This window comes from Buceros rhinoceros, unplaced genomic scaffold (assembly GCF_000710305.1).
Source record: "Buceros rhinoceros silvestris isolate BGI_N320 unplaced genomic scaffold, ASM71030v1 scaffold484, whole genome shotgun sequence".
Taxonomy (NCBI): Eukaryota; Metazoa; Chordata; class Aves; order Bucerotiformes; family Bucerotidae; genus Buceros; species Buceros rhinoceros.
In genome coordinates this window covers 33,440-56,397 of record NW_010408600.1, presented here as the reverse complement: position 1 = coordinate 56,397, position 22,958 = coordinate 33,440, and the positions used below count along the sequence as shown (strand labels likewise).

General features: G+C 37.5%; 1 protein-coding gene across 1 annotated transcript in view; it reads left to right on the top strand.

Annotated features, from left to right (window-relative positions):
* Nucleotides 1-21,157, top strand: part of AGPS (alkylglycerone phosphate synthase) — a 43,638-nt gene extending 22,481 nt beyond the window's left edge. The window contains exons 11-19 of the mRNA XM_010134906.1: nt 1,309-1,360; nt 3,595-3,671; nt 6,578-6,690; nt 8,379-8,448; nt 9,441-9,502; nt 11,282-11,371; nt 11,811-11,910; nt 13,647-13,704; nt 20,606-21,157. Of these exons, the coding sequence (XP_010133208.1) occupies nt 1,309-1,360; nt 3,595-3,671; nt 6,578-6,690; nt 8,379-8,448; nt 9,441-9,502; nt 11,282-11,371; nt 11,811-11,910; nt 13,647-13,704; nt 20,606-20,727 (744 nt within the window). The 3' untranslated portion in view covers nt 20,728-21,157. The remainder of the gene's footprint in view (nt 1-1,308; nt 1,361-3,594; nt 3,672-6,577; nt 6,691-8,378; nt 8,449-9,440; nt 9,503-11,281; nt 11,372-11,810; nt 11,911-13,646; nt 13,705-20,605) is intronic.
* The last annotated feature ends 1,801 nt before the right edge of the window (nt 21,158-22,958 follow it).

Genomic DNA, 22,958 nt, shown 5'->3' with positions numbered 1-22,958 from the left:
ACCTCCCCCCCCAAGGGGTCCCCCTGCTAGGGGGGGGGGGGGGGGGGGAGTGGGGCGAGGGAAGAACCTCCAGTCCGTTCACCTGACAAAAAGTTCTCAGTCGAAGAACTTTCGCCTGAAGCAAACCTTTCATGAAAATAAAACATGGTTCCTTTTTCCTCCAGAGCAGCTGAAGAGAGCTCTCCTTTGGCAAGGGTAGGTCTTCCTAGACTCACCCGCACATCTGCGCAGCAGGCTGGTGGCGTCCCAAGGGAATGTGCAAATTCCCTGCTGTGTCAATGCCTGCTCCTCCATGCAGAAATAAGGGCATGTAGCTGGGTCGATCCCTGGTCATGGCAAAACAGTTCAAACACCACCCCTGCCGGGAATCGACAGAAACGGAAAAAGGTTCTACCTATTTTGCAGAAGGAATCTTTTACTCCTTCAGGGAAATCGCAGGTAGCCACAGATGTTGCTTTCTTTCCTCGATAAAGGTTTCCAGTCCCGGGGCGTGAGATTTAAGTCCTGTGCAGCATGTTTGAAAAAACTGCAGCACAGACAAGGTAGAGAAGACAGTAAATAAAGCAGAGGGGAAACAAAAATGTCGGCGAGTCTCTAGACAGGCCCCCTTTTATGCGTTCATCCAGAGAGGCGTGCCCTCCTTCCCAGAAGCTCAGGAAAACCACAACTCTCTGGGAAGAAGACAGCCAAAAAACAAAAGACCATCCGGTTCCACCATATTGAAACCGGGACAATCACTTTTTGGTGTTATTTTCCCATTTTGCTTATCAAGCTGTCTTCATTTCAACTCCTGAGTTTTCCCACTTTTGTTCATCTGACTCTCTTCCCCTGTCACACGGGGAAGGAGGGAGTGAACAGCTGTATAGTGCTTACCTGCCTGCCAGGGTTAACCCACAACAGTTAAACTTTTTCGATGGATTTGTAGTGTATGTATATCTTCAATTACATAGCAACATAAGCTCAATATTCTAATCAAGTATGCTATCTTTAGTGCATGTGACAATTTAGAAAAACTCTCAGTACTTGAAAGTCAAGGATCTTTAGACTATTCATGTTTTGGCTTGAGGTTAAACTGAGAATTCTCAACACCTATCTAGGCATACCTAATAGGTGTTGCTATTCAACTGAAAACAAGCTTATAGTAACACCTTTTCTAATGATTATGATGGCTGTATGTCTCTGGTATCAAAGTGTGGTTTCTTGTATGCTATTTTGACATGAAGATTTGATCATCCTGAATTTCAGCAAAACTGTATACATATTGTTTTTATTATTCCTCCCTCTCATTCTCCAAACTTTGCCCCCAAGAGATGTGCTCCTGCATCAATTCGCCTTGTTGACAATGAACAGTTTCAGTTTGGTAAGTATGTGGATCTTTTAGGATTAATATGTTTCCAAGGGTTGTGATTTTTATTAGCTTAAGTCTGTTTTGAGTGGTAATTCTTTTGTGCAAAACAAGACAAAGGTGGCAATGAACCCGAATTTCAAACTCTAGATAGTGCCGTAATCTGTACTTTCAGAAAAGCCTGTCTTTGTCTCTGGGGAAACAGTATGAACTACAATAGTAAAGAGCCATGCTCTGCATATAAATACACGTTTTATTTTTTTCTTTTTCTTACTACCTTTCTTTTCTTTGCATATAGTCTATAGAGAGTTTGGAAGTCTGGAGGCACTTCCTCTATTTTGCTGTAAAGGAGCAGAGATGATAGTTTTGCAATACAGTACTTGAAACAATTCTTGCTGAGAGTACTAATGATAAATATAAAAAAATCAGAATGCATGCACCTTGGTTTGAAGGTGAGTTGGTTGATTCCTTTAAATTTCATAAAAGCATCACAAGATTCCTTAGAGGTAACAAGTTGTTTGAAAATATTTGGATACGGCAAAGATTTTTGGAGTGGGAGAGGGGTCATGACATACTTGCCTGAAGTGAGCTGTCTATTTTTCAGTGAAGCTCAGATGTGGTAAATGCCATAAGTGTATGCAAATAGAACTAAGCTGTAGGCTTTAAGTGTAGAAAGTCAATGAAGCTACTAGATTACTTAATACAAAGATTTTTGTGACATTTCAGCTGACTCAAATACCCAAATAGGACAATGTCAGACATGTAGAGAAATCATTCTGAGGGACAGCTTTAGGGAAAGCTGTCATTTTAAACTGTAGGAAATTTGTCAAAAGATACATTTGCAAGACACTCTTGACAACAAGTTTACAGAACTTGAAGATCTTGAAGGTCTTGCTGAGACCACACTATTTTGATTGTACCCAGAAAATGTACATGATTGTACATGAAAATGTAAAGTGTGACTGACCTTGAAAACCTTTATTTAAATACTGCTTGGACAAGTCTTGCGTAGGAGCCTCAGTGACTTCAAACGGCATTAATATGACAGTGTTGAGAAAGTTGAACTTTGTTTTTCAAACCAAGGAAATCAGGATTTGTAAGACCTGAGAGCCCAGCAAGTCTTGCTGCTTGCTTTGATCACTCCTTCGAGTTATACAATTTCTCTAACATGTACAAAAGAGGGCAGATGCGTTTTTCATTTTAATTGAGAGGAAGTTTGACCAGTTATAAGCTTTAAACCCAACACTGAATAAATCATTCTTCTACTTTTTAGCTTTGATCTGAGGTTGCAGCTTATATGGTCACCTGCAAAACATAGCTCCAGGTGTGTCAATATAGATTTTTTTTCTTGTAGTCATTATTAAGTAGGCTTAATTCCAATGGTTTTTACAGACTGTGGTTTAATAAATTTCTTTAGTTACTTGGTGTACTTTTGCATGGTTATTTAAGTGTGCTTGAAGGTGTGTATACTCCTTGGATTTTGTCTGTATCTGCTAGGAGAGTCCCTCTCTGAAGAGGGAAGAAGAGTAATCAATTGCCGAAGTTCATGCTTTATTCAGGAGGAAACACTTTAAAGTATTTTAGAAGGAAGTATCATGTAAATGGTGCATCATTTTTTTTTTTTAATTGGGCTCACAGCATGTAGGCCAGATGCAAGACTGAAGCAGTAATGGGAGTTCAGAAGCTGATTGTGACTGAAAACAATGGAACAAACAGTAAAAGACTTTCTTCTCAATTAAACCCATTCCTGAGGCAGAGATGTTAAATTAACAGACTCCAAGACACCATTTATATATCCTGGTAATTTTAGTTCACCGTATGCAATTAAGGAACCAGTTTTGCACAAGTGACATAACCGTTAAGGAGCGAAGCAGTGGTGCGTAACTTGCACCATTTTTGGCTATTGGTTTCAGTGGTTTTGGCATAACTTTAAAGTCACTGATTTTGGTTAGTTTTGTAGTGTAAAAACCAATTAGGTGCTCTTTAATTTTTCCATGGGCCTTAATTTGTGAAGATCTAAAGCAGGGCAGCCTTAAAGTGTCAAATTAAAAATTTATGTACAGTTGTATATATGCCTCTTTAATAAAAACCTTTTTCTAAATCATCTTTTAAATGAGAAGTCTCTTATCCAAGTGCTCCAAGTGGCTTTTTACAACTTGACTACCAAGCTAATTTTTATTTGTCCATTGAAGTAGGAATTTTATGAGCAGTGTTTGTCCTAACACACCTTTTTCCTCTTTTTGCCTAAGGTCATGCCCTTAAACCACAAGTTGCTTCCATTTTTACGTCATTTTTGGATGGACTGAAAAAATTCTACATCACAAAGGTAACTTTGTGGGTTTAATACTGTTTGGAACTTTGCTATTCATAAAATTCAAAATTTTTTTGGTACACTGTCTTTAATGCAGCAAAGTTTAAGTGTAACGGATCCTCTGTTGTAGTATCAGTTAACTTCAAATTCTCAAGGTGGTTTAGTCCAAAGTGAGATTATCTGAGGAGTTACTTATGAGAGCCGTTCTCACTGGTCATATCTGTAGATAAGATTAACGTGCCGTGTCTAACAGTGAGTCAGTGACAGAGCAAGATTGGAACCAATTTATCCAGCTTGCAGACCACTGATCATGAGTTAATACTGATGGAATGAGGCTAATACTTTACTATCTTTTCCTCTTCCCAGATTTTGTCAAGGCATGATCTATCTTGTTGTTATTAGAGTGCACTAGAATTTTGGGAGAACCTCAAAACATTTACCTCAAATTGTCCACATAGACTTTTTTGTCTTTCTGGATTTCACTCAATGAATATCCTTCTTAATCCAGAACTATCTGGTGCTGCAATGATTTCACATAGGCTTTTGTATTAAATAATTTGTCTTGTTACTGATTTTTCCTCCAAATTAGCTGACTAGAGAGTTCCTGCAAATATGGGTATTCAAACATAGAAAACTGTCATCCTGGATATAGATAACTATTAGATAGGCTGATGTAAAACATTCCGTTCGGAGCTGACAATATCAAGTGTTCTCCAGGTGGAGACTTACTTGAGAGATGGTGGCAAGTGTTGATTCTGCTGCTTTTGTTGTGCTACTGAAGTAGAAAATGTCATGTGTCTTGGGACTACTTCTGCTAGGGAAAAATCTATTTACAGGTAGCCCAAAAATTCCCTTCCTGATCTGCTGTAGTGCAGGAATATTTATAGTAGTAAAGGTTTTGGCAGCAAGATTGCTGTCAGTTTGAAACAATCCTATATCTATTAATATACTGCTTTTGTAGTCAACAAGTATCACTACTTCTTGAGATGTTGTAGCACCAAGGGATATTGTGTGCCAATTCCAATTCTTCCAGCTTTGCAGGAGAAAAAACATGGAAAAATGAGACATGCTATGTAATGCTGATGCAGAGATTCCAGGCTGGTGACCTCTTAGTTGGAACTCTTATGTCTGGGCTCATTCCCCTGGTGTATATAAGCAGCTGCTACTTCAGAGAAACTCCTAGCTGAGACAGGAGGTAGGCATAGAGAAAGGAACAACTTTAATGACCCTTTAATGAATATTGAAGGTGTTACTGGGACCAAGATACTCAAATCCATCTTACATTTACTTCATTTGTCAATTGCTACCTGTAATAAAGAGAGAAGAAAGTAAACATCAGAATACAGAAGACATCAGACTAACACTTCTCTATTCGATAGAAGAATGTAGTTGTTTAACTGATTCCACTTAAGAGACCCGGGACAGTCTTTCTTGTTTACTCCTCTATGTAGTTTGGGACTAATCACTGATAGACAAATGCTCTAGATAGCTGCAGTGTGAACTAGTAGACAAAGGCTAGCTCTTTAAAGAGAACTCTAAGGTGTTAACTGAGCATTGCAGCCAAAAGAGGGCAGAATAGATGAAAAGGTTAATACTAGATGGAATACAAATAGTTCTAGAACAAGAAGGGACTGTTAATAGCATCTTAATAGACATTTGTTCCTGTCTTTGGAGTTTATCACTGTAGTAACAATTTCCATTTATGTTAGCTATGCTGGTTTTGCAGGACTAATGAATAAGGACAATACTTTGGCCAGGGAGGTGTAGTCTGTTTTGTGGTGGTTTTCATGGTGGTGTTTTGTTGAAGGGTAGGTTGCAATATCCACTTCAGAAATACTAATTTGGATGTCTCTGACCAGAGCTTCCAATACAGATTTGAGCTCATTGACTGGAGGACTGAGCAAGTATCCAAGATACTTGCATCCTTGCTGTTATTTTGGACCCTCCTGGTTCCTTCAGTTAACTTGCAATAGAGCTAAACTATTCAGTTAAGGGAATAAACTAACTAGGATTTTTCTCAGCATAGCTGTTGTGCATACAGGATGAATTTGAATCTGTAGACTACTAATGTTAACATCACATAACCTTGCTTGGTGCTTAAGTGGCAAGTTACCTCAAGCTGAGTAGAGACTGGAAGAGATGAATGCCACTGAAAAGGAAAAGGCATTAAAGAAAACAAATGATGGTCAATATACATATTAATGTTTTTCTAAATCAAATTTTTATCCTTTTTAAGTGTGCAACTTTGTCTTGATCTCCATTCCATCTGAAACCTTCTTAGTAGTTGTAGTTCACTGGAGCTAAGTAATAATAAAAGTGGGTATGTAGAAAATAGGTAAAGCTCTTACTTTTTGGATCAGTTGAGAAGACAGGGCTTTTGACTGGTTTTCTTGAAACAAAGCAATACAGACAACCTCACTGCATTACTACTAAACTTTTAACAGTTTTCTGCCCATTTTCACTGGAATATCCTCCCTGCCCCAAGTTTAGAAGGTATTTTCCTTCCATAGTATTTTTCCCAGCAGAGAGATTTTCCGCGATACACTGCTGATACAGCTATTTTGAGAGCAGTGACGTTTATTGTCATCATAGCCATCCTCCTGCTTCAATACAGGGATTACTTGATAGAATATAAATGTCTTCCTATTGTCTAATTCATTCAAGACCTGTTCTTTCTTCAGTATAGGTAGACAACTTTCATGTGTATCCTTTTTAACAGGAGAAAAAAGCTGACAGAGATAATCTGTTTCAGTGGGCTCGTGAATGTTTGTCTTCTCAAGGATGTTCTTTTCCTAATCTTTTCTCTTAGTTGCAGTAACACTTATTACCCAGAGTACATGCTGTGTATTTGACAAGTAAAAACTTGTTGCTTTTATGCTACCACATAGGCTATGACATAATGCAAAGTTTTCTCTTTGCAGTTTAAAGGATTTGATCCCAACATACTGTGTGTAGCTACGTTGCTCTTTGAAGGTGACAGAGAGAAGGTTCTTCAGCACGAAAAGCAAGTCTACGATATTGCCACCAAGTTTGGGTATGCTTTCCAAAGAACATTTTCATATGAAGCTGGTTGTTAACTCTCTGGGGGAAAAAAAAGGATTACCATATTTTTTTAGTGACTACTGTATGGCTATGTTCTCAATTTACTAGTTCAAAGTTGCAATAATCAAACAGGGTACTAAATGTTCCCTTTGGTAACTATGTCTTACACTAAGTCTTAAGAGGTAGCTTTACTGAAAAACTTAAGCTGTTTGTGTATTGCAGAAAAATAAGTACTTGACTAAATACAGAATTGGTTGTTAAAATGGAAACTAGCCCTTGTGTAGTTGCTTATAGGCATGGAAGCTGCTTGTTCTGCAATACTAGACTGGATATTTGAACTACAGAAGGGAAGACAAAATCATAAGGATAATATTAAATCTTTGCAGAATTGATGTGAGCATATGAAAACAAGAAGCTTGTTTAAAAGAGGAGCTTGTGTTTAAAGAAATGCAGTGAATTTCTGTCCTACAAATTGACTTTTTTTTATTCTTACAAAGGAATATTAAACATTCATTGGAGTAGCAGGCTGAGTAATGATCAGGTAGCTTCTGTCCTTCTGCTTTGATTAAGTGTGATTGATGATAACCATCACTGAAAGTGTGATCTGCCAAGAGTATACTTTAAGAAAATTATTGCTGGTATCAGTCTCAACTATTAAAATATACATAAGTATGGTTTTATCCATTTCAAGGCTATCCTTTCTGAAATTTGTTTTCATTGTGCTTAAAATAGCTTACAAAAGTGGGATTTCACCTGAGCAGCTTTCTAACATTCAGTGATAAGAATAACATTGCACTTGACCTTAAAAGCATTTCAGATATTTATGTAATATGCAAGACAAGGCTTCAACTGTGAATCCTTTTGTACTTTGGTATTTCAAGATCGTATATTGATAAGGGGGGGAATCGTGTCTGTGTCAGGTCTGTTAGAAGACAGAGTTGTCCCTGTGATGCTCAGCTAAGGCCATTAGTAAGTGTTTAATAGTTTAACCTGTTCTAAAATGCTAAACCTTTTAATGGTCTAAAATGCTTAAATTTTATTCTTTAGGATGTCTGATTTCCCACCGCCTGCACAACACCTCTCTCAAACTTGTATCTATGGTCATCACAGAACTCTTACATAGCACTTTCTTGTCCTCAAAAACCGATAGTTAAACACACACCTACTTTTATAATGCTCCTAACTTGATAGACTAGTAAAAACAAGACTTCCTTTTTCTTTAGTGCTGTGTGTTTGTCTTTTTATCTATTCCCATCACTTACACTTTTGGGATCTTAAGTCAGTAGTCTTGCTTGCATGACCTGTGAGCATACAAGTCCACAAATCCAACACACTTAGAAATGTTATGCATATTCCTGTAAATGAACATTAAGGATATACTATGTTTAGTTCTGTTTCCCCTGCTCTTTTGTGATGTTTGAAGACTGTTTTAAGATTGCATCAAATGTTTTGTAATTGTTCATCTCTCTTCAGATTACGGATTGAAAAGAGAAATGCAAAGAGTTAAAGGTCTGGTCTGAAGTAATTTCTCATTTCTACTAAAGAAGAGATTTGCAACTATTTTAACACAGCCTGGAGACAGCTAAACTTGCATATATGTTTGATAACCAAAGCATTTTTTAATTCTTTTGGAAACTGGTGACTACTTTGGGAAGTTAATTAAGTTCTTGTTAATTGCAGTGGCTTGGCAGCAGGAGAAGATAATGGACAGAGGGGATATATGCTGACATTTGTCATTGCTTACCTTCGGGTAGGTCACCTTTTTTCTGCCTGCTGAAACTTCTGTTAAATAATAACAAATTATAGAGATGTCTTTTTGAAGATGCTTTTGTGAAATCTAAATGCAGGTTCCCTTGTACAGTATCTCAAATGTCTCACAGAAGTTGTATCTCTTTCATTTCTGATTAGTGTTTACTTATGGAACGTAATTTCCAAACCACCTAAGAACATACATTTATGTGCTTGTTAAGAAAATAGTTTCTAATAAAGGATAGAGGAAAACAGATTGAAGAATCCCTTAGCTGTTGCTAAATAAACCACATCAGACTTATAAATCTACAGGTTGAATGTAATTGAAGGATGGGAGAGTACTTGAAATACTCATGTGCTCACTCAGCTCTTACTCTCCTTTGGACATCAGCTTACATCTGTGATTCACATCAGAATTCCAGGACAAATGGAGATTTAGTCTAAACTACTGCAGCTGTTCTTATGAATTTTAATCTTTCTGTTTAAGAGATTCCTCCCCCCCCCCGAATAGTATGCATGTCCTCAGTGCTAGATTTTATTTGGCTTTTACAGACCTGGACAAATCACTGAATTTCCCTTTATTTTAGCAGGCTGTATATAAACTGGGCAAAATGTTTGTCTTTATTTTACCTAGCTAGGAATTACATTCAAATATTTCTACTAGACGGTATATTGGTTAGCACTGTGGAGCTCTTGGCTTGGTATTATAGTGATAAAAATATTTGATTAGTGTAGGCATAGTGACACAACTTGTCAGACTGTCACTATAGCTGTGACATCAAAATGTATGTCATCTGCATCTTCGAAGAGCTACCTATTTCCATAATTATAAATTAATGTTACTGGGACAGATGGCTGTGTTTGCTAAATAGACTTTCTGTTTTTCTCATACAAACTAACTGAAGTTACTCAACTGTTAGCTGCATAGCATACATTGGAATCCCAGGCATTGATGCTGAATGTTACTGATCATTTCCTTTCTCTATTTATTAGGACCTGGGCCTCGACTACTATGTAATAGGAGAATCATTTGAGACATCTGTTCCTTGGGATAGGTAAACTGTGATTATTCTTTTAAATAACTCTAAACTTGTACATGATTTCATTCAAACTATTCCTAACTCACAGGGAGACTTAATTTAATTTAGGCCTTAGGTGTATTGGAGGCTCCCTGATGTGCCTCAAGTCTTGTATCTGTGTGTTCTTGCTAAAGCTGCTAGTAATTACATACCAGGATTTTGTAAATGCAGTGTATACAAGCATTCAGTAATATTTCTACCTAGGTTAGCTTAGCTGTAACAAATTCTGAATTTGAAATTGCCCAGTTTAGGAAGCTGGACAACAGTGAGAATAACTGTATTGTGTGTTGAGCAGCCACATGTGTGGGATCAGCAGTGTATTTCAAACAGAAGTTTGTAGTGAAGATCAAAAGAAAATATTTAAATAAGTTTGTCATTCCCCAGTAATGCAGGGAAATGAAAACTTTTACCCAAAGTAAGATTTTTTTTTTTTCCTAAGCTTTTTTATCTGTTGATTGAGCAACACTTGACCACAACAGTTTAATATATGAAATCACTGTGGATGCTTCTATCCATTCGGTAAGCCAGAAACCTCTTAAGCAGGATCTGAAGAAATTTGAATCAAAGCTTTACAGTATTTAATGCAGAGTGGAAAATGTGCAAATTGTGATGACTTACACTGACAAACCTATATCCTTGCTATTGAATTTAGTGGCAGTGGTAAGTTCTGACCACTGCTTTAAAAATTGACATAATTCCTTAAGTGGGTGTTAGAAACTCGAGGAAAACTTTAAAACAAAATTTCTCTTTCATTTTACTCTAGCTTTACAGATTTTGAAGCATGCTAATCGTGTAGTCACCAATTTGTTTTGCCTCTCCCTCATTTCAGGAGAAAGTGAGTTTTTATCTAAATTTAAGAATTTTTTACCAAAGCAAATTATTTCAAAACCTTTTTCTACTTTGACTCACAAGAACTATGATTTTCCATAAATAAATCAGTTACCTTGTTCCTAACAAGTTGAAGACACTTGAATAAAATATTTAGCTCCACTTGCTTATTCACTAAATGGATACACTCATCTTGCACATTACTTCTGTTAATCTGCAAAGTAGTTTCAAATATGTGTAAAATGTCTTAATTGTACAGTATAGCACTGCAGACCTTCATGGGAGAAAATAACTGAAGAAATGTTCATTTAAACAAGTGATGTCTTTCAATTGTTCCAGTGCTTTGGATGCACCTGGTTCTGCTCTAGGAAAAAAAAAGGCAAAACAAGTATGGTTTATGGCAAGGTTTAAAAGCTTATTGCCGTACTAGAACTTACTCTTCAAGCTGGCAAACTAGTGCACAGCTGGGGTGTCTCCAGTTTTGGCCTTGCAACATACCAAAGGTATGGTATTAGCAGAGTAAACAAGGCCTTAGAGTTCTCAAACTTTCTACTGTGAGCTGTTATTTCTTAACTTTGCCAAAATTTGAGGCCGTTTTGCTGAGAAAGTAAAGACATAGAGAAGCAGGTAACCTCAATTTTCTGTTGAATATTTTTGACTCCTATTCCTTGTGGAAAAGAGCGTTCATTACCTGCTCTGCCTCAGAGTAAACTCGCTATTCAGGACAAGTATAGAAAAAGGAATACTGGTGAAGTCTTGGTGAGGATTATTCTTAGAACAAAATCTAGGTTAAAACTGCTTCTAGAAGGCAATCTTCTGTTTTACTAGATTATGGGTTCTTTAAACATTGCTGAAGTTGTGGTTTGTAGGAAATTTCCTACAATCATATACTAAGGATTTTATATTTTAACATGTTCTCTCTTACAGGGTTTTGGATCTCTGTAGGAACGTAAAAGAAAGGATAGTAAGAGAATGCAAAGAAAAGGGTGTTCAGTTTGCCCCTCTTTCCACCTGCAGGTAAGCCAAGCAACAACTTAAATTTCTCTTGAATCTTTGATTAGCAAGAGAACTAAGGAAGAGGTCATTAAACTTGTTAGGTAGTAGGTAAAGTGCATCTATTAATCCTATTACAAACACTAGTAATCTTCCTCTTTAACCTGCAAGTGGATTACCTGTAAAAGTGGGTAATTCAAGGAATTTGTAGCACTTGATCAATCCTGACACTTATTCTTAAATGCAAAAGAGACAAGTGTAAACAGTTGAAGATCTTGAACTCTCAAAGTCATAGCATTGAGTCACTTGTGAAGCATGAGCAAAAGTGATACAGAACTATTTTAGAAAAAAAGATGCTTCCCTTTTAAATCAGATAAGTCATAACCTTAGGAATTATGTAATGTTGCATGGTGGCTGGCTTAGTACCATAAAGCTTTGTTTGTAATGCAGTTCTCTTCAACAGGGTGACACAGACTTATGATGCAGGTGCATGTGTCTACTTCTACTTTGCCTTTAACTACAGAGGAATTAGTGATCCTGTTCATGTCTATGAACAAATTGAGGTAATGTATACAAGACCTATAGTTATGGGAGAGAGGGAGAAGCTGATGTCCCATAATATGTACCGAACCCATTGGGCAAGCTAACTGAATTTTGCAGGAAGGATCTCAGAAGTCTGTTTGTAAAACTTTGATTATTAATAGCTAGAAGTAGTGCACACTGTTAGTGCACCAAGTAGAGGAAAGACTACCAGGTGACTGTTTTAGGCATCAGTAAATGACTACTTAAGACTGAAGTATAGAAAAGCCTGAACAGGAATTTGATTTTGAATGGCAGAAACTATCAACTGTAAAATGCATATCCATTGGAAACAAGACTTCCTCAGTTCTATTATTACAAAGCTATTTCTTTCACTTAACGTTCAATTAGTCTTTAAAAATAGGTAGTAAAACCATGAAGATCATACTTAATAGTGCTGCATGTAGAGAACAATGAATGTGAGGGTCTCTGTGCTATTTTAGAGAATTAACTGCTGTGGTTATTTATGTTTAGGCTTAGATAAGCACTGGTCTAAGTCTGCTGCGCTAGACCAGTTGTAAGCTGTTTCAGCATTTACCAAAAACTTGTGAAGTTACTCTGCTTTGGCACTTTGACTAGTGAAACACTATACTTAACCTAGTTAGGGGAAACTAATCCTTACTTTGAAGATATAATAGAAAGGCTATGGCCAAACTGCTTTTCAGCCTACCTCTTGATTAATATGCTCAAACTCCAGTACCAGAAAATTGCTAAGAGGACTATGGAGAACTATATATAACTAGGGTATCATTCTTTTCATGTGTATTCTTTAGCAAGTTCTCTTCAACTTGGCAAATGGATGCCAAGTTTTATCTACAAAGTCCAAGGCATCCGTGCTGTTCAATCTAGGACATTGGAGAATGTAATACTTAAATGCTTTTTTAATGAAACTTTAATACTGAGATGTTACCATTTGTACCTAATTAGCAGTGTGATTGCCTGGGTGCTTGCCTTCCATTTAGGTGACTGAATTTAACCTAACGAAGTGAGGTTGCTAATCAAGTATGTGTGTTCTCTGGCAGACTGAAAAAATTCTCTTAACTATATAGTTATGGTTATGTACTTTTCTTAGGAATAATGTATACTTTTTTCAAAAAGCATTTAATGCCTATGCTTAGGAAGGCTTTCTTTGTTCCACGCTCAAGCTGTCTAACTATTCATAATCAGAGCTGGATGGGAAAGAAGATTCTAAAGCTTGGGAGTGTTTCATATACTTTTGAACATAAAAATCTAAATTTTGTTTTCTGCCACAAACTTTACAACGACAATACTTTCACAGGCAAAGTATTTCACTTCCTTGACCAGAATCTTGGAGATCTGGATCTGAATTCTAGTTTGAATAAGGATCTTTAATCACTCTGGGGAGCTTGTTTTCAAACTTCTTCGTTGTGATTTTTCTTTTCATCCAGATGAGTTTCCCAGCCATAAGAATATTTTTGTTTCAGCAAGGGGGAAGTCATCCAGAATATTCCCTTCCGGAATAATAGATTTGTTATAACAGATGTAATTTGAAATATCTTGGATTTGTGAGTTCTTTCCAAATAAACATTATCATACATTTCTCTGCAGACTTGAACTAAAATGTTTGCCTGTATTGTGTACCCTAATTGCTTCTGAAACTTTTCGTACACCTGTGTAAATGGTTTTGATAGCATCCATTTCAATAAAAACAAATGTTGTGTGTTTGCTGTTGAATAAATACTTTGTCTTTACAATTTAGAGGGCTGCTAGAGAAGAAATACTTGCCAATGGAGGAAGTCTGTCACATCACCATGGAGGTAGTGTTCTCAGTCTAATATTAGTCTCTTTCATACTGTTAAATATTCATAAATACGTAAAATACTTAGTAGTAGAACTTCAAAAATATTTCACAGGCATTTACTGAAATGACTAGGGCAGCAGGGGAGAGAATCTTCTGAAATTCTTTCTGAAAACTTCTACCTCTTTGTCAGACTTTCAAGGGAAGTGTCCCTGGACCTGGTTTGCTTGAATATCAACTTACACAATGTGGTATATTTATGAGCACCAGCTTCAAACCTTTAATGGGAAGTCTGGGCTGTCTGAGAACCTGAAACTGTAGTTGATCAGTTTGTCTTAAGCATCTTCTACTGAACCTTGTGCAGAGGTGTATGAAAGACCTCAGATGGGAGCTTCACATTTTATTGTCCCCTGTGGCTAGGTGAATGCTGTTAGCCCTCATTCGGGGGCACTTGGTGAAAGTATCTGCATAAAAGAGCTAGTGACTTTAAACTGAGCTATGTTGCAATCTACCATTTGTTGTATAATTGATGTTATATGTAAATATTGATATTACTGCCTTGCTGTTGGCTAGCTTATGATTATTCATTTTCTTCTCTTGGAGCTTGGGAATTGCTTGTCCTGAGCTACAAGCCTCTTTGCAGGTTAATTTGTGCTTACATGTAATGCTGTAAACTTGGATGTCAGGCAGACTTGTGAAGTCAGTTTGATTTGTACAGCTTGCTTCTTGAAACTGGTTAACCTAAGGCATTTCTTCTCTCTACTCTTAGTGCATGTCTGGCCACAGAAGTCAAAGAGGAAGTCTAATGGTTCAAAACTAGATAAAACATTTGTAATTCTAAGAAAGCTCTGTATGGGGAAAACTGAAGGGCAGAAGCTGTGCTTTATAAAACATATTAGTGACATCCTCGATGTGAAACTTCTGGATAGGGCTGTCTTCAGGCATCTAGCTTTGTGATAGAAACTGCTTTAGCAGTATCAGGATATTGAAAGATAGGTGATGATTACATGAGTGAACACAGTTTGTGTTTTTTATGTAATATGCTCTTATTGTCCTTGGATTAAATCTTTAATATGGTGGTGTAGTGGACTGGTCAGTTATCACACATGAGATGTGGAATTACTCCCTTGACGTACTATTGTGCTCTCCCCTGCAGTGGCAGCTGCATTTTACCATGAGTACTAGCATTTCATCAATTAACTCACATGCAGCTGGAGCTTGTCACATGTTTGGCTGTATTTGTCTTCACCATATGAAACCTTGCTTACAGCATATGTTGAACAAGAAAAAAATTGTTACGCAGCCTTTTCAAACCCTTGCACTCTTGAACTTTTTGACTCTACATATATAGAAAACTTAACTTCTGTTAGATTTTTATGCTTTTGTATGTATAACTGCCTCTTATACTGAAATTTTGAGTTTTTGTCTGGCAGTTCATTGTGTACAGTATTCAAGATTCATTTTTTTCTGTGCTTAGTAGAAGCACTGCTGAGAATTAGCCTAATAGTATCAGTTTTATTTACTGACCTTCAGGCCTTGTGACTCTTAGCACTACTGTGACTGGTCTATTCTGTGGGGTAAAAGAAAACACTGGTGCAATTTCTTTAAGCGTTTGTCTTGTAATTGTGATTAATAACAGTTGTTTTCACTATCTGGAAACAGACAGGCTGGTTTGTCTGCCTACAATCACACTGTGATAAATGGAGCTATTTTAACTCTGGTTTTGTGTATCAAAGAAAACAGATGTAGTCTGGGACTTGAGGCTATAGGAAGTACAAAGCCTGCTTAAGTCAATCTTCATACACTGCTTGAGTGAAGAAGTGGTTATATATGACAGTTTGAGATGTGTAAAGCTCTGAATTACATCTGGGGAAGTGCTATCTGCAGGTGGACACATACCTGTAATCTACAGTGAGAACTGGAATCATTATACTTTTAATTTCATGAAGAGTAACTTCAGAAAGACTTGACTTTGGATTTTTACTTTTTAATCTCAGTATCTCTTCTTTCCTCCCATCTCTCCAAGCTAATGAAAAATATTGTAACTTTTAGGCAAGACTTACTAAAGGTAGTAATACTGTGAGGAGATTTCCCCCTGCCCTCCTATAACTTTTGAGACTTAAACTTGTAGGAAGCATAACTTTTATGTGTTAATGAGTTACATTAAATATCCTATCTTGCAATATGTGAGAACAACATTCCAACAAAGACCTCCAGGACTCCCGTTCTTGGCAGGCCATGGCCACCCCGTGCCTGGGTCTGTGATGTCCGGAGGTAGAGCAGCGACTCTCACGGGCACTCGCTTGTTGTGGGGAAGGAGCTTGCAAGCCTGTGTGAGGTTGAGAGCTGTGCTGGTGGTGGCATGTGCCTCCAGTAGGGTCTCCCAGGACAGATAGTGCTCAACTGAAGGTTCAGACAAAGTGTTTCCACGGGCAGGATGGGCTCACTAGCCTTCGGGCAGCCATCCTAGGAGAAGGACAACTCTGACTCCAAACCCGGGCAGATGGAGCTCGTTTAGCCTTGTAAGGCATCCATCATCTAAGAGAAGGATACTCTAACCAAACCTACGACCCAAGGACTTTGCTGTCACTGTCCAAGCTCGCTAGGCCCTGGCAGATGAACCTCAGGTGTAAAGGGTGGAGCCAGTTCCGCGCATGCTGCACCTCACCTAAAAAATCCACCGCGCAGGCCCGAAGGGTGCACTCATCGCTTGCAGTGAGCGTGGGAAAAGCCCTTCCCAGATCTTCATTTGCGAAGCCAAGCCATGATGATGATTCCAACAAAGAAACTGTAGAAGGGTATCATATCAATACCAGCCTTGTACTGCAAGCATGTTGTGGACACAAGAAGCCAGAGCCAGGCATATATATCTGTGCACTGAATTTATCCTTTCAATGTAACAATTACCTATATTTGGGGGTTTTATAAATCTGGTTATCATTTCTATGACACTGCAACTTAAATTACTTTGTCCTCTTAATCAGACTGTCTTTTTTCCAAAGTTTTTCTCGCTCTTGACTCTTGCATATTTAATCTAATTGGTAAGCGTCAGGAATGGTTTTCCTACTTTAATGTTACTGTTTACACTTGATAATATTTCTGGATTATGGTGTGAACAGAATTTATATTTAGGAAGAATCTGAACCATGTGTGTTACAATAAAAATATGCCCAAAATACATAGCTGATCAGATAGGTGCTTGTTATGCAGAGGTAATTCAGCCATTCTGCAGTACATCAGAATTTTATCCTTACAGCAGAGATTGTCAGATTTTTTTAAGATCCTGGCAGCCTTATCTAAATGTGGTAGTCTGTTTCTTGCTAAATTTGTTGTGAACAAACTGCTGTGAAAAGCTTCTTAGTGGTTTTAAAGTAGTTTTTAATGAGTGACTTTGAAGTGTGTGACTTTTTGTATGCATAAAATAACATGTGCTGAGGAAGTATCAGTAGGTACAACTGGTTTATAAATACAGCTATAACCTCTTTGAAAAGTACAGCATTGGAAGCGAGCTGACTGGATTTGGTCCTGATCCCTTCTGTATTACCAAGCAAAGCACTCATATAAAACTAATGAACTGTGCAAAATTTAATGATAGATTGTTTCCCTTGCAGGGAATGTTCAAACTAAAACCAGTTATTTAAGGAAACAATTACCAGCTTATGGGTTTGAGGAAAAACCCCCCTCAGCACTTACAACATGACAGAAGTAATTTTCTTCTAGACAGATTGACTAGAATAAAGGTTAACCAGGTAGCCCAGGCTCCACAGGTTCCTGCTTGGTCTGTTGAAATTCTTAAAAGTAGTCATCTTCAATGCCTTTTTCAGCAAATAAATGCAAAGGACTTTCTTGATTCATCATCATGGAACTTGAAAGTATGTTGTTTAGGTATCAGGTGAAAATGTGCAAGATATTACGGTGATGTTAAGTGTTAATTAACATGGAGAACTTCAAGTACACTAGTCCAGTATAATCCAGCAATACCACAGTATTAGATTAAAGCACTGACCTTTCTTGGTATTGCAGAGTTCTCTCTGCAAGAGTGATAACCTGCTTGGCAATTTTGAAGAGCAGAGAGATGCTTTCCAAAAAGACAACCAACTTCAGGAAGAGCATGCTACAGCTGGAAGAGTCCCATCCTTATGACCTGCTACTGCTACTCCTTTTGCAAAAATATTTTGCAATAACTACCTCTAAGTTGGAAAGGCTGGAGCAAAGGAAGTCTAGAGCCATGTGCAGTGATGCTAGAGCCTGTTTCCACTGGGACCACACGCTACTATAAATCTGTTCTGCGTAGCTGTGGAGTTATTCCTGGGATCCATCAGCTACATTAAACCTTTCCTTACAAGACTGTTCATGTGCACCCAAGTACTTCATATTCCAAAAATGAGAAAACCAGTTGCTGCTTGCTAACGCTGTCTTTAGCAGCCAGATCTTTTGCAACCATCCAGATGTATTTTCAGAGATGAGCAGCTGTAGTTTTTATAAGCTGGGAGAGCTGTACTTCCATTTTATCATCTTTGCGGCCAGCAGGATGGGTTCTACAGGAGCAACATGTCAGTTCTAGATAAACAGCATCATCTAGCCCTAAAACTAATAGGTCTCCTTTCTCTATGCTAGAAATGGAAAGGTGGTTTTCTCTAGTCCATGGTAAGATCAGGCTTGTCTGAGGCCTTTTATTGTTGGGGAAGTTAAGGATTCTCTGAGCCCAAAGCAGGGGGGGAGGGGAAAAAAGCTCTAGCTTTTCAACTAGACTTAGAGTGGATTTAAGCAACTTTGCCACTTGGAATTACTTATACATTCATGGTAACATCTTTTACTGTTATGATGGCATTTTCTTCCTCATTGTCCCTTTTCAACATTGAAGTGAATCGGATCGTCCAATGGAGGAAGAACAGAGTACTTATAGGGCAGCACTAACCTGAAGTGAAACAAATACAAACATTGCTTTTCTAAGTGGTACTCTCCTCTGCACAGAGCCTTTCCTTTGCCTATTTTCCATTTAGTTGGATGGACCAGTTTAGAATTCTAAGAGTGAGATAGCTTCAACTCTTCTTTTTAACTTTAATTTGAAAGCTTGTAGCTGAAAAATCAATGATTATTGACATGGACAGTGGGAGCAGGGGCTCAACCTACTGTTATCAAGGGGTTAAAATCTTTCATTGAATGTGTTTGTGAAGGACTGATGGTAACTGTAGTACAGCTTTTTTCCTTTCCAGTTCACTAATCAAATGCATGTTAGATTTATTATTGCAAAAGTATAAACCATAGAAAATTTGACAAGATAGATGTGTAAATTATCACTTTGACAGAACTAATGATGCACTCCAAGCACCTTCTGTTTTCAAGCACTTGGTAAGCGACTTCATTAAATATGCAACGACTGCTTGGTGCTGCTCAGACAGTAGTTCAGTTCCTTGTGGAATTGCATTATTACTGGAGGTGCAAGAGCGGCAGGCATGCTAGCTGTTGGGCATCCTGCTGTGATGCTAATGTGCTCCATCTTGTTGGAGCAGTTGTTGGCAGTCTTTTCAGGACAATTACATCCATAACCACAGGACACATTCACTGAAACTATATTACAGATAACGGTTGAGAATGGGAGTGACTGTTCTTCAGCTGCTTGTGTAAGAGCCAATGTGAGTGACTTGAGGTGGTGGTCAAGCCACATCCATGATTCTTTTTTTTTGTAGTAGTATTAAAGTTTCCTGAGTTGAAATTCAACTACATCAACTTACTCAGACAGTCAAATTGTAGTGATGGTGTATTTACAGACAGGCATTTTTTCCCTTGAGCTCGGCTGCAAAATACAAGCACAGTTCCTACCACATGACAAATTCTTTTGTCCTTCAGTTATGATCTTTGCCCTTGACACACATGCTGCTAATAGTTGTTTTCTAGCAAACCGCGAATTTCATTCTTTCTCACGTTATTTGCTTTTTCAGTTGCAATGTGACTAGCTCATATTCCTTAAGGTATAAACAAATATACTCTGTTCTCCAGAGGTGTCCCTGTAATTTATTATTCTGATGACAGTTTGATGGTTACCCTGAGAACAGGGCACAAAAGATGGCTTGAATTTAGCTTCAGATACTCTTAAAGCATCTGTCTCACAAACCTTTACTATATCGCATCATACTGATAAATGGATTGTTTTTCAGGGTGACAGCTTAAATGCTATAGTGTGTTTAATAAAAAACGTCCCTTGTTTTGAATGATCTGTTAAATCAGAGTTGATGACTTGGTTAATTAGTATGTGAACATTTGGCCATTTAACAGGTCTATTGTGAGACTTTAGTGAAATGAGTTCTTAAATGGCTGGTGTTTCGGCTTTCTGTTTGGTATATATTGTGAATATCCCTTTTTACTTGGGAAACTAAGCTCATGTGTAATGGTGTGAGCAATTACCAGGCTGTGTAAAAGTTTTTGAATGAAATAAGATATTTTCTTGATTTAAAACTAGGCTTTAAGCCTTCTCCTTAGAAAATTTTTTTGCTATTTAAACCAATTCTGGTTTAAGTTTGATTATTATGTTTTCACTTCAAAGCAATCAAGAGGTGTGGGGGAGTTCTGCTCTTTAGTAATCTCCTTTACAGTTTCCTACTTAAAATTAGTTTGGTGGCTTCTTAAAAATTATTACTGATTCCATGTTTTAATAGAACATGTGATTTCAGCCTAAACTTCATCTCAATTTCATAGTTTCTGAAGAAAGTAGACAGTGTGGAACACAGTCTTCCTCTGGGAGTATGCTGAGCTTAATGAGCTTGATAGTCTGGTGGGCTCAATAAATCAAATAAAGCAAAACATTTCTCATTTTTGAATAAAAGCATTTATCACACAGTGTTTATTCATTCATGGTCACAAGATTGATTGGCTCCTAGAATCCTGCCATGTATTGAAACACTTTGCTTTTGTTTTTCCAGTAGGCAAATTGCGGAAGCGCTGGATGAAGGAGAGCATCTCTGATGTTGGCCTGGGAATGCTGAGATCTGTTAAGGAGTATGTGGACCCCAATAACATCTTTGGAAACAAGAATCTTTTATAAAGCCCTGCACAACATGATGTACTGAAACTTCTTCAAAATTACTGTTGAAATTCCTCCATTTTCATTGTATTGATATCCCAGTAATCAAATATAACATAGACTAAACTTTAAAACTATTAACTTACATTGAATTTTGCCACACTCTCCCCCCCCAATAAAGTGTAAACATCACTATTAATGTTTATGGATTTTTACTTAATGTTCATAAACTCTTAACCTTCTGGGCACAAAGTGTATTGCGAATTCGGTTTTCCACGTTTGGTTGGGAGGCACAGCTGACAGTATTTTCAGTGGTGGATACTGCCAGATGCTTCTTACTAAAGCATCCTCTGCAAGGAGGAGAAAGGCTGACAACAGTGTTTTCTACAGAAGCAGCTGCTCAACCCAGGCTCTTGCTGAGGAGAAGCTGCAGAGAGACAGATGACAGGACACCAAGGAGTACTTCACTCTACTGAAGGAATAAGCATGTAACAGACTTGTAACCAGCACATACTTAAAGTACAAATGTAAGCCTTGATCAAAAGAGACACTGCAAGACAAACTTTGTAAAAACTCAGTAGTCTCCCACTGTAGTACTATTGGGAAGTCTTACACAATTGAGCTGCTCCGAGTTATATTTGCATTGCTGGGATAATCTTAAATTAATTGTAAGTCAGTCACTAAAAGTTTTGTACAATGGACATTTCTCATTGTATGTTAAAAGAGGTTTGTAACAAAACTTTGCATTCATCTGTACTTCAGTCCTAGTGTGTATGGGTTTTGCTCCTGTTACGTTTGTTTTGCAGGGATGCAAAATGTCTTTTTCAGTTAAAAGTTCTGGCTATTCAAATGAAACTGCCCAGCACTGTCTTTTGAAACAGTCTCAACAGTTTAATAAACACTTAAGTAGACAACATTCTGTCATCCTGGAAGTGAGATTTCCCATTTTAGTTTTGTACAGTTTCCTGTGGCCTTTGATTCATTTATTTACTTCACTAGTAGCCACAATTTTAATTGTCCATTAAACATTAAGGAAATATTTTCTTGATCAGTGTTGTATGAGAGTAAGCATTTTTACATGGAAATTTGAATCTTAATGAGTGAAACAGATTAAAAATATTTGTCAATGCTCATGAACCATTTTTAAGATGGGTTCTTTTCTTAAAGCAAATTATCCAACTTTTTTATATGATTGCGTAGGATAGAAAAAGTACAAGCTATCCTTTGACACCAACTTCTTCTATCCTTTGACAGCCAACTGCTTCACAGCTCTGTAGTGTCAGTTTAGACACCTTTTCTATTCGTAGTGCCCTTAATGAGGAGAAAAAGATAAAACTGCATTTTTGTTTTTAAACTATTTTAGAATACTGTCTAACTAGCGCTCAGTTTTGGTAATATACCAAAAAGAGTACACAGTTCTTGAAAAACACTGCGTATCAGACAATTTTGAACGTGTTTAAAGATTAATTTCAATTCTACTATTAAAATGATCAAAAACCATAAACATCCAAAACATCACTTCAAAATGCATGCTGTCAAGCTACTTAAGAAAAACTCTTTATGATCTCCAGGTCATCAGACAGAATGCTAATGTGATATTTGCAATGCAGCTGGATTTATTCCAAGTGGTCTTTATTTCACAACATTTCACCATAAGAAATCTACTCTCTTGTATTTTTGCTTTTGGCTCCCAGAGTTTGTATTTCAGCAGCAACCGTAAGAATGGGTGTAGTCCGTTTTAGGAAATGGGGTCTTTGCACTGTGGTTAAGTGTTCGTTAAGTACACAGTGGTGTAGCCTCTCGGCAAAGTGAATCTGTATGTGTTTATGCAGGGGACTTACCTCCCATGCTGCATGAGGGTGACTACGTGGCCACTGCTGGCATCTTGCTGATGACTTGTATAACTGAAAGAGACCTTTCCAGGAGCTGGTGAATATGAAGGGTTTTATGTGCCTCAATGACAGTATGTGTCTATGAAGAATCACTTTCGAAGGAAAGTATGTGAAGCCTTTTTGCTGAATAAAACAAGTGGTCATAACTTGGTAATACTGGTTTCTTCAGATGTTGACTTAAAGTACAACACAGCTCTACAACATCCTTCCTAATTCATAATTTTCTGACTATGGTTCTTCATCCCTTTTTTGTTTGAAATCACACAGGCAAAACCTTCTTATCTCTCTTTCTAACCTTTGTAGCCACTGGCTCCTGAAGTGATTTAAAATGCAGTAAAGATTTTTTTATTGCATGTCAAT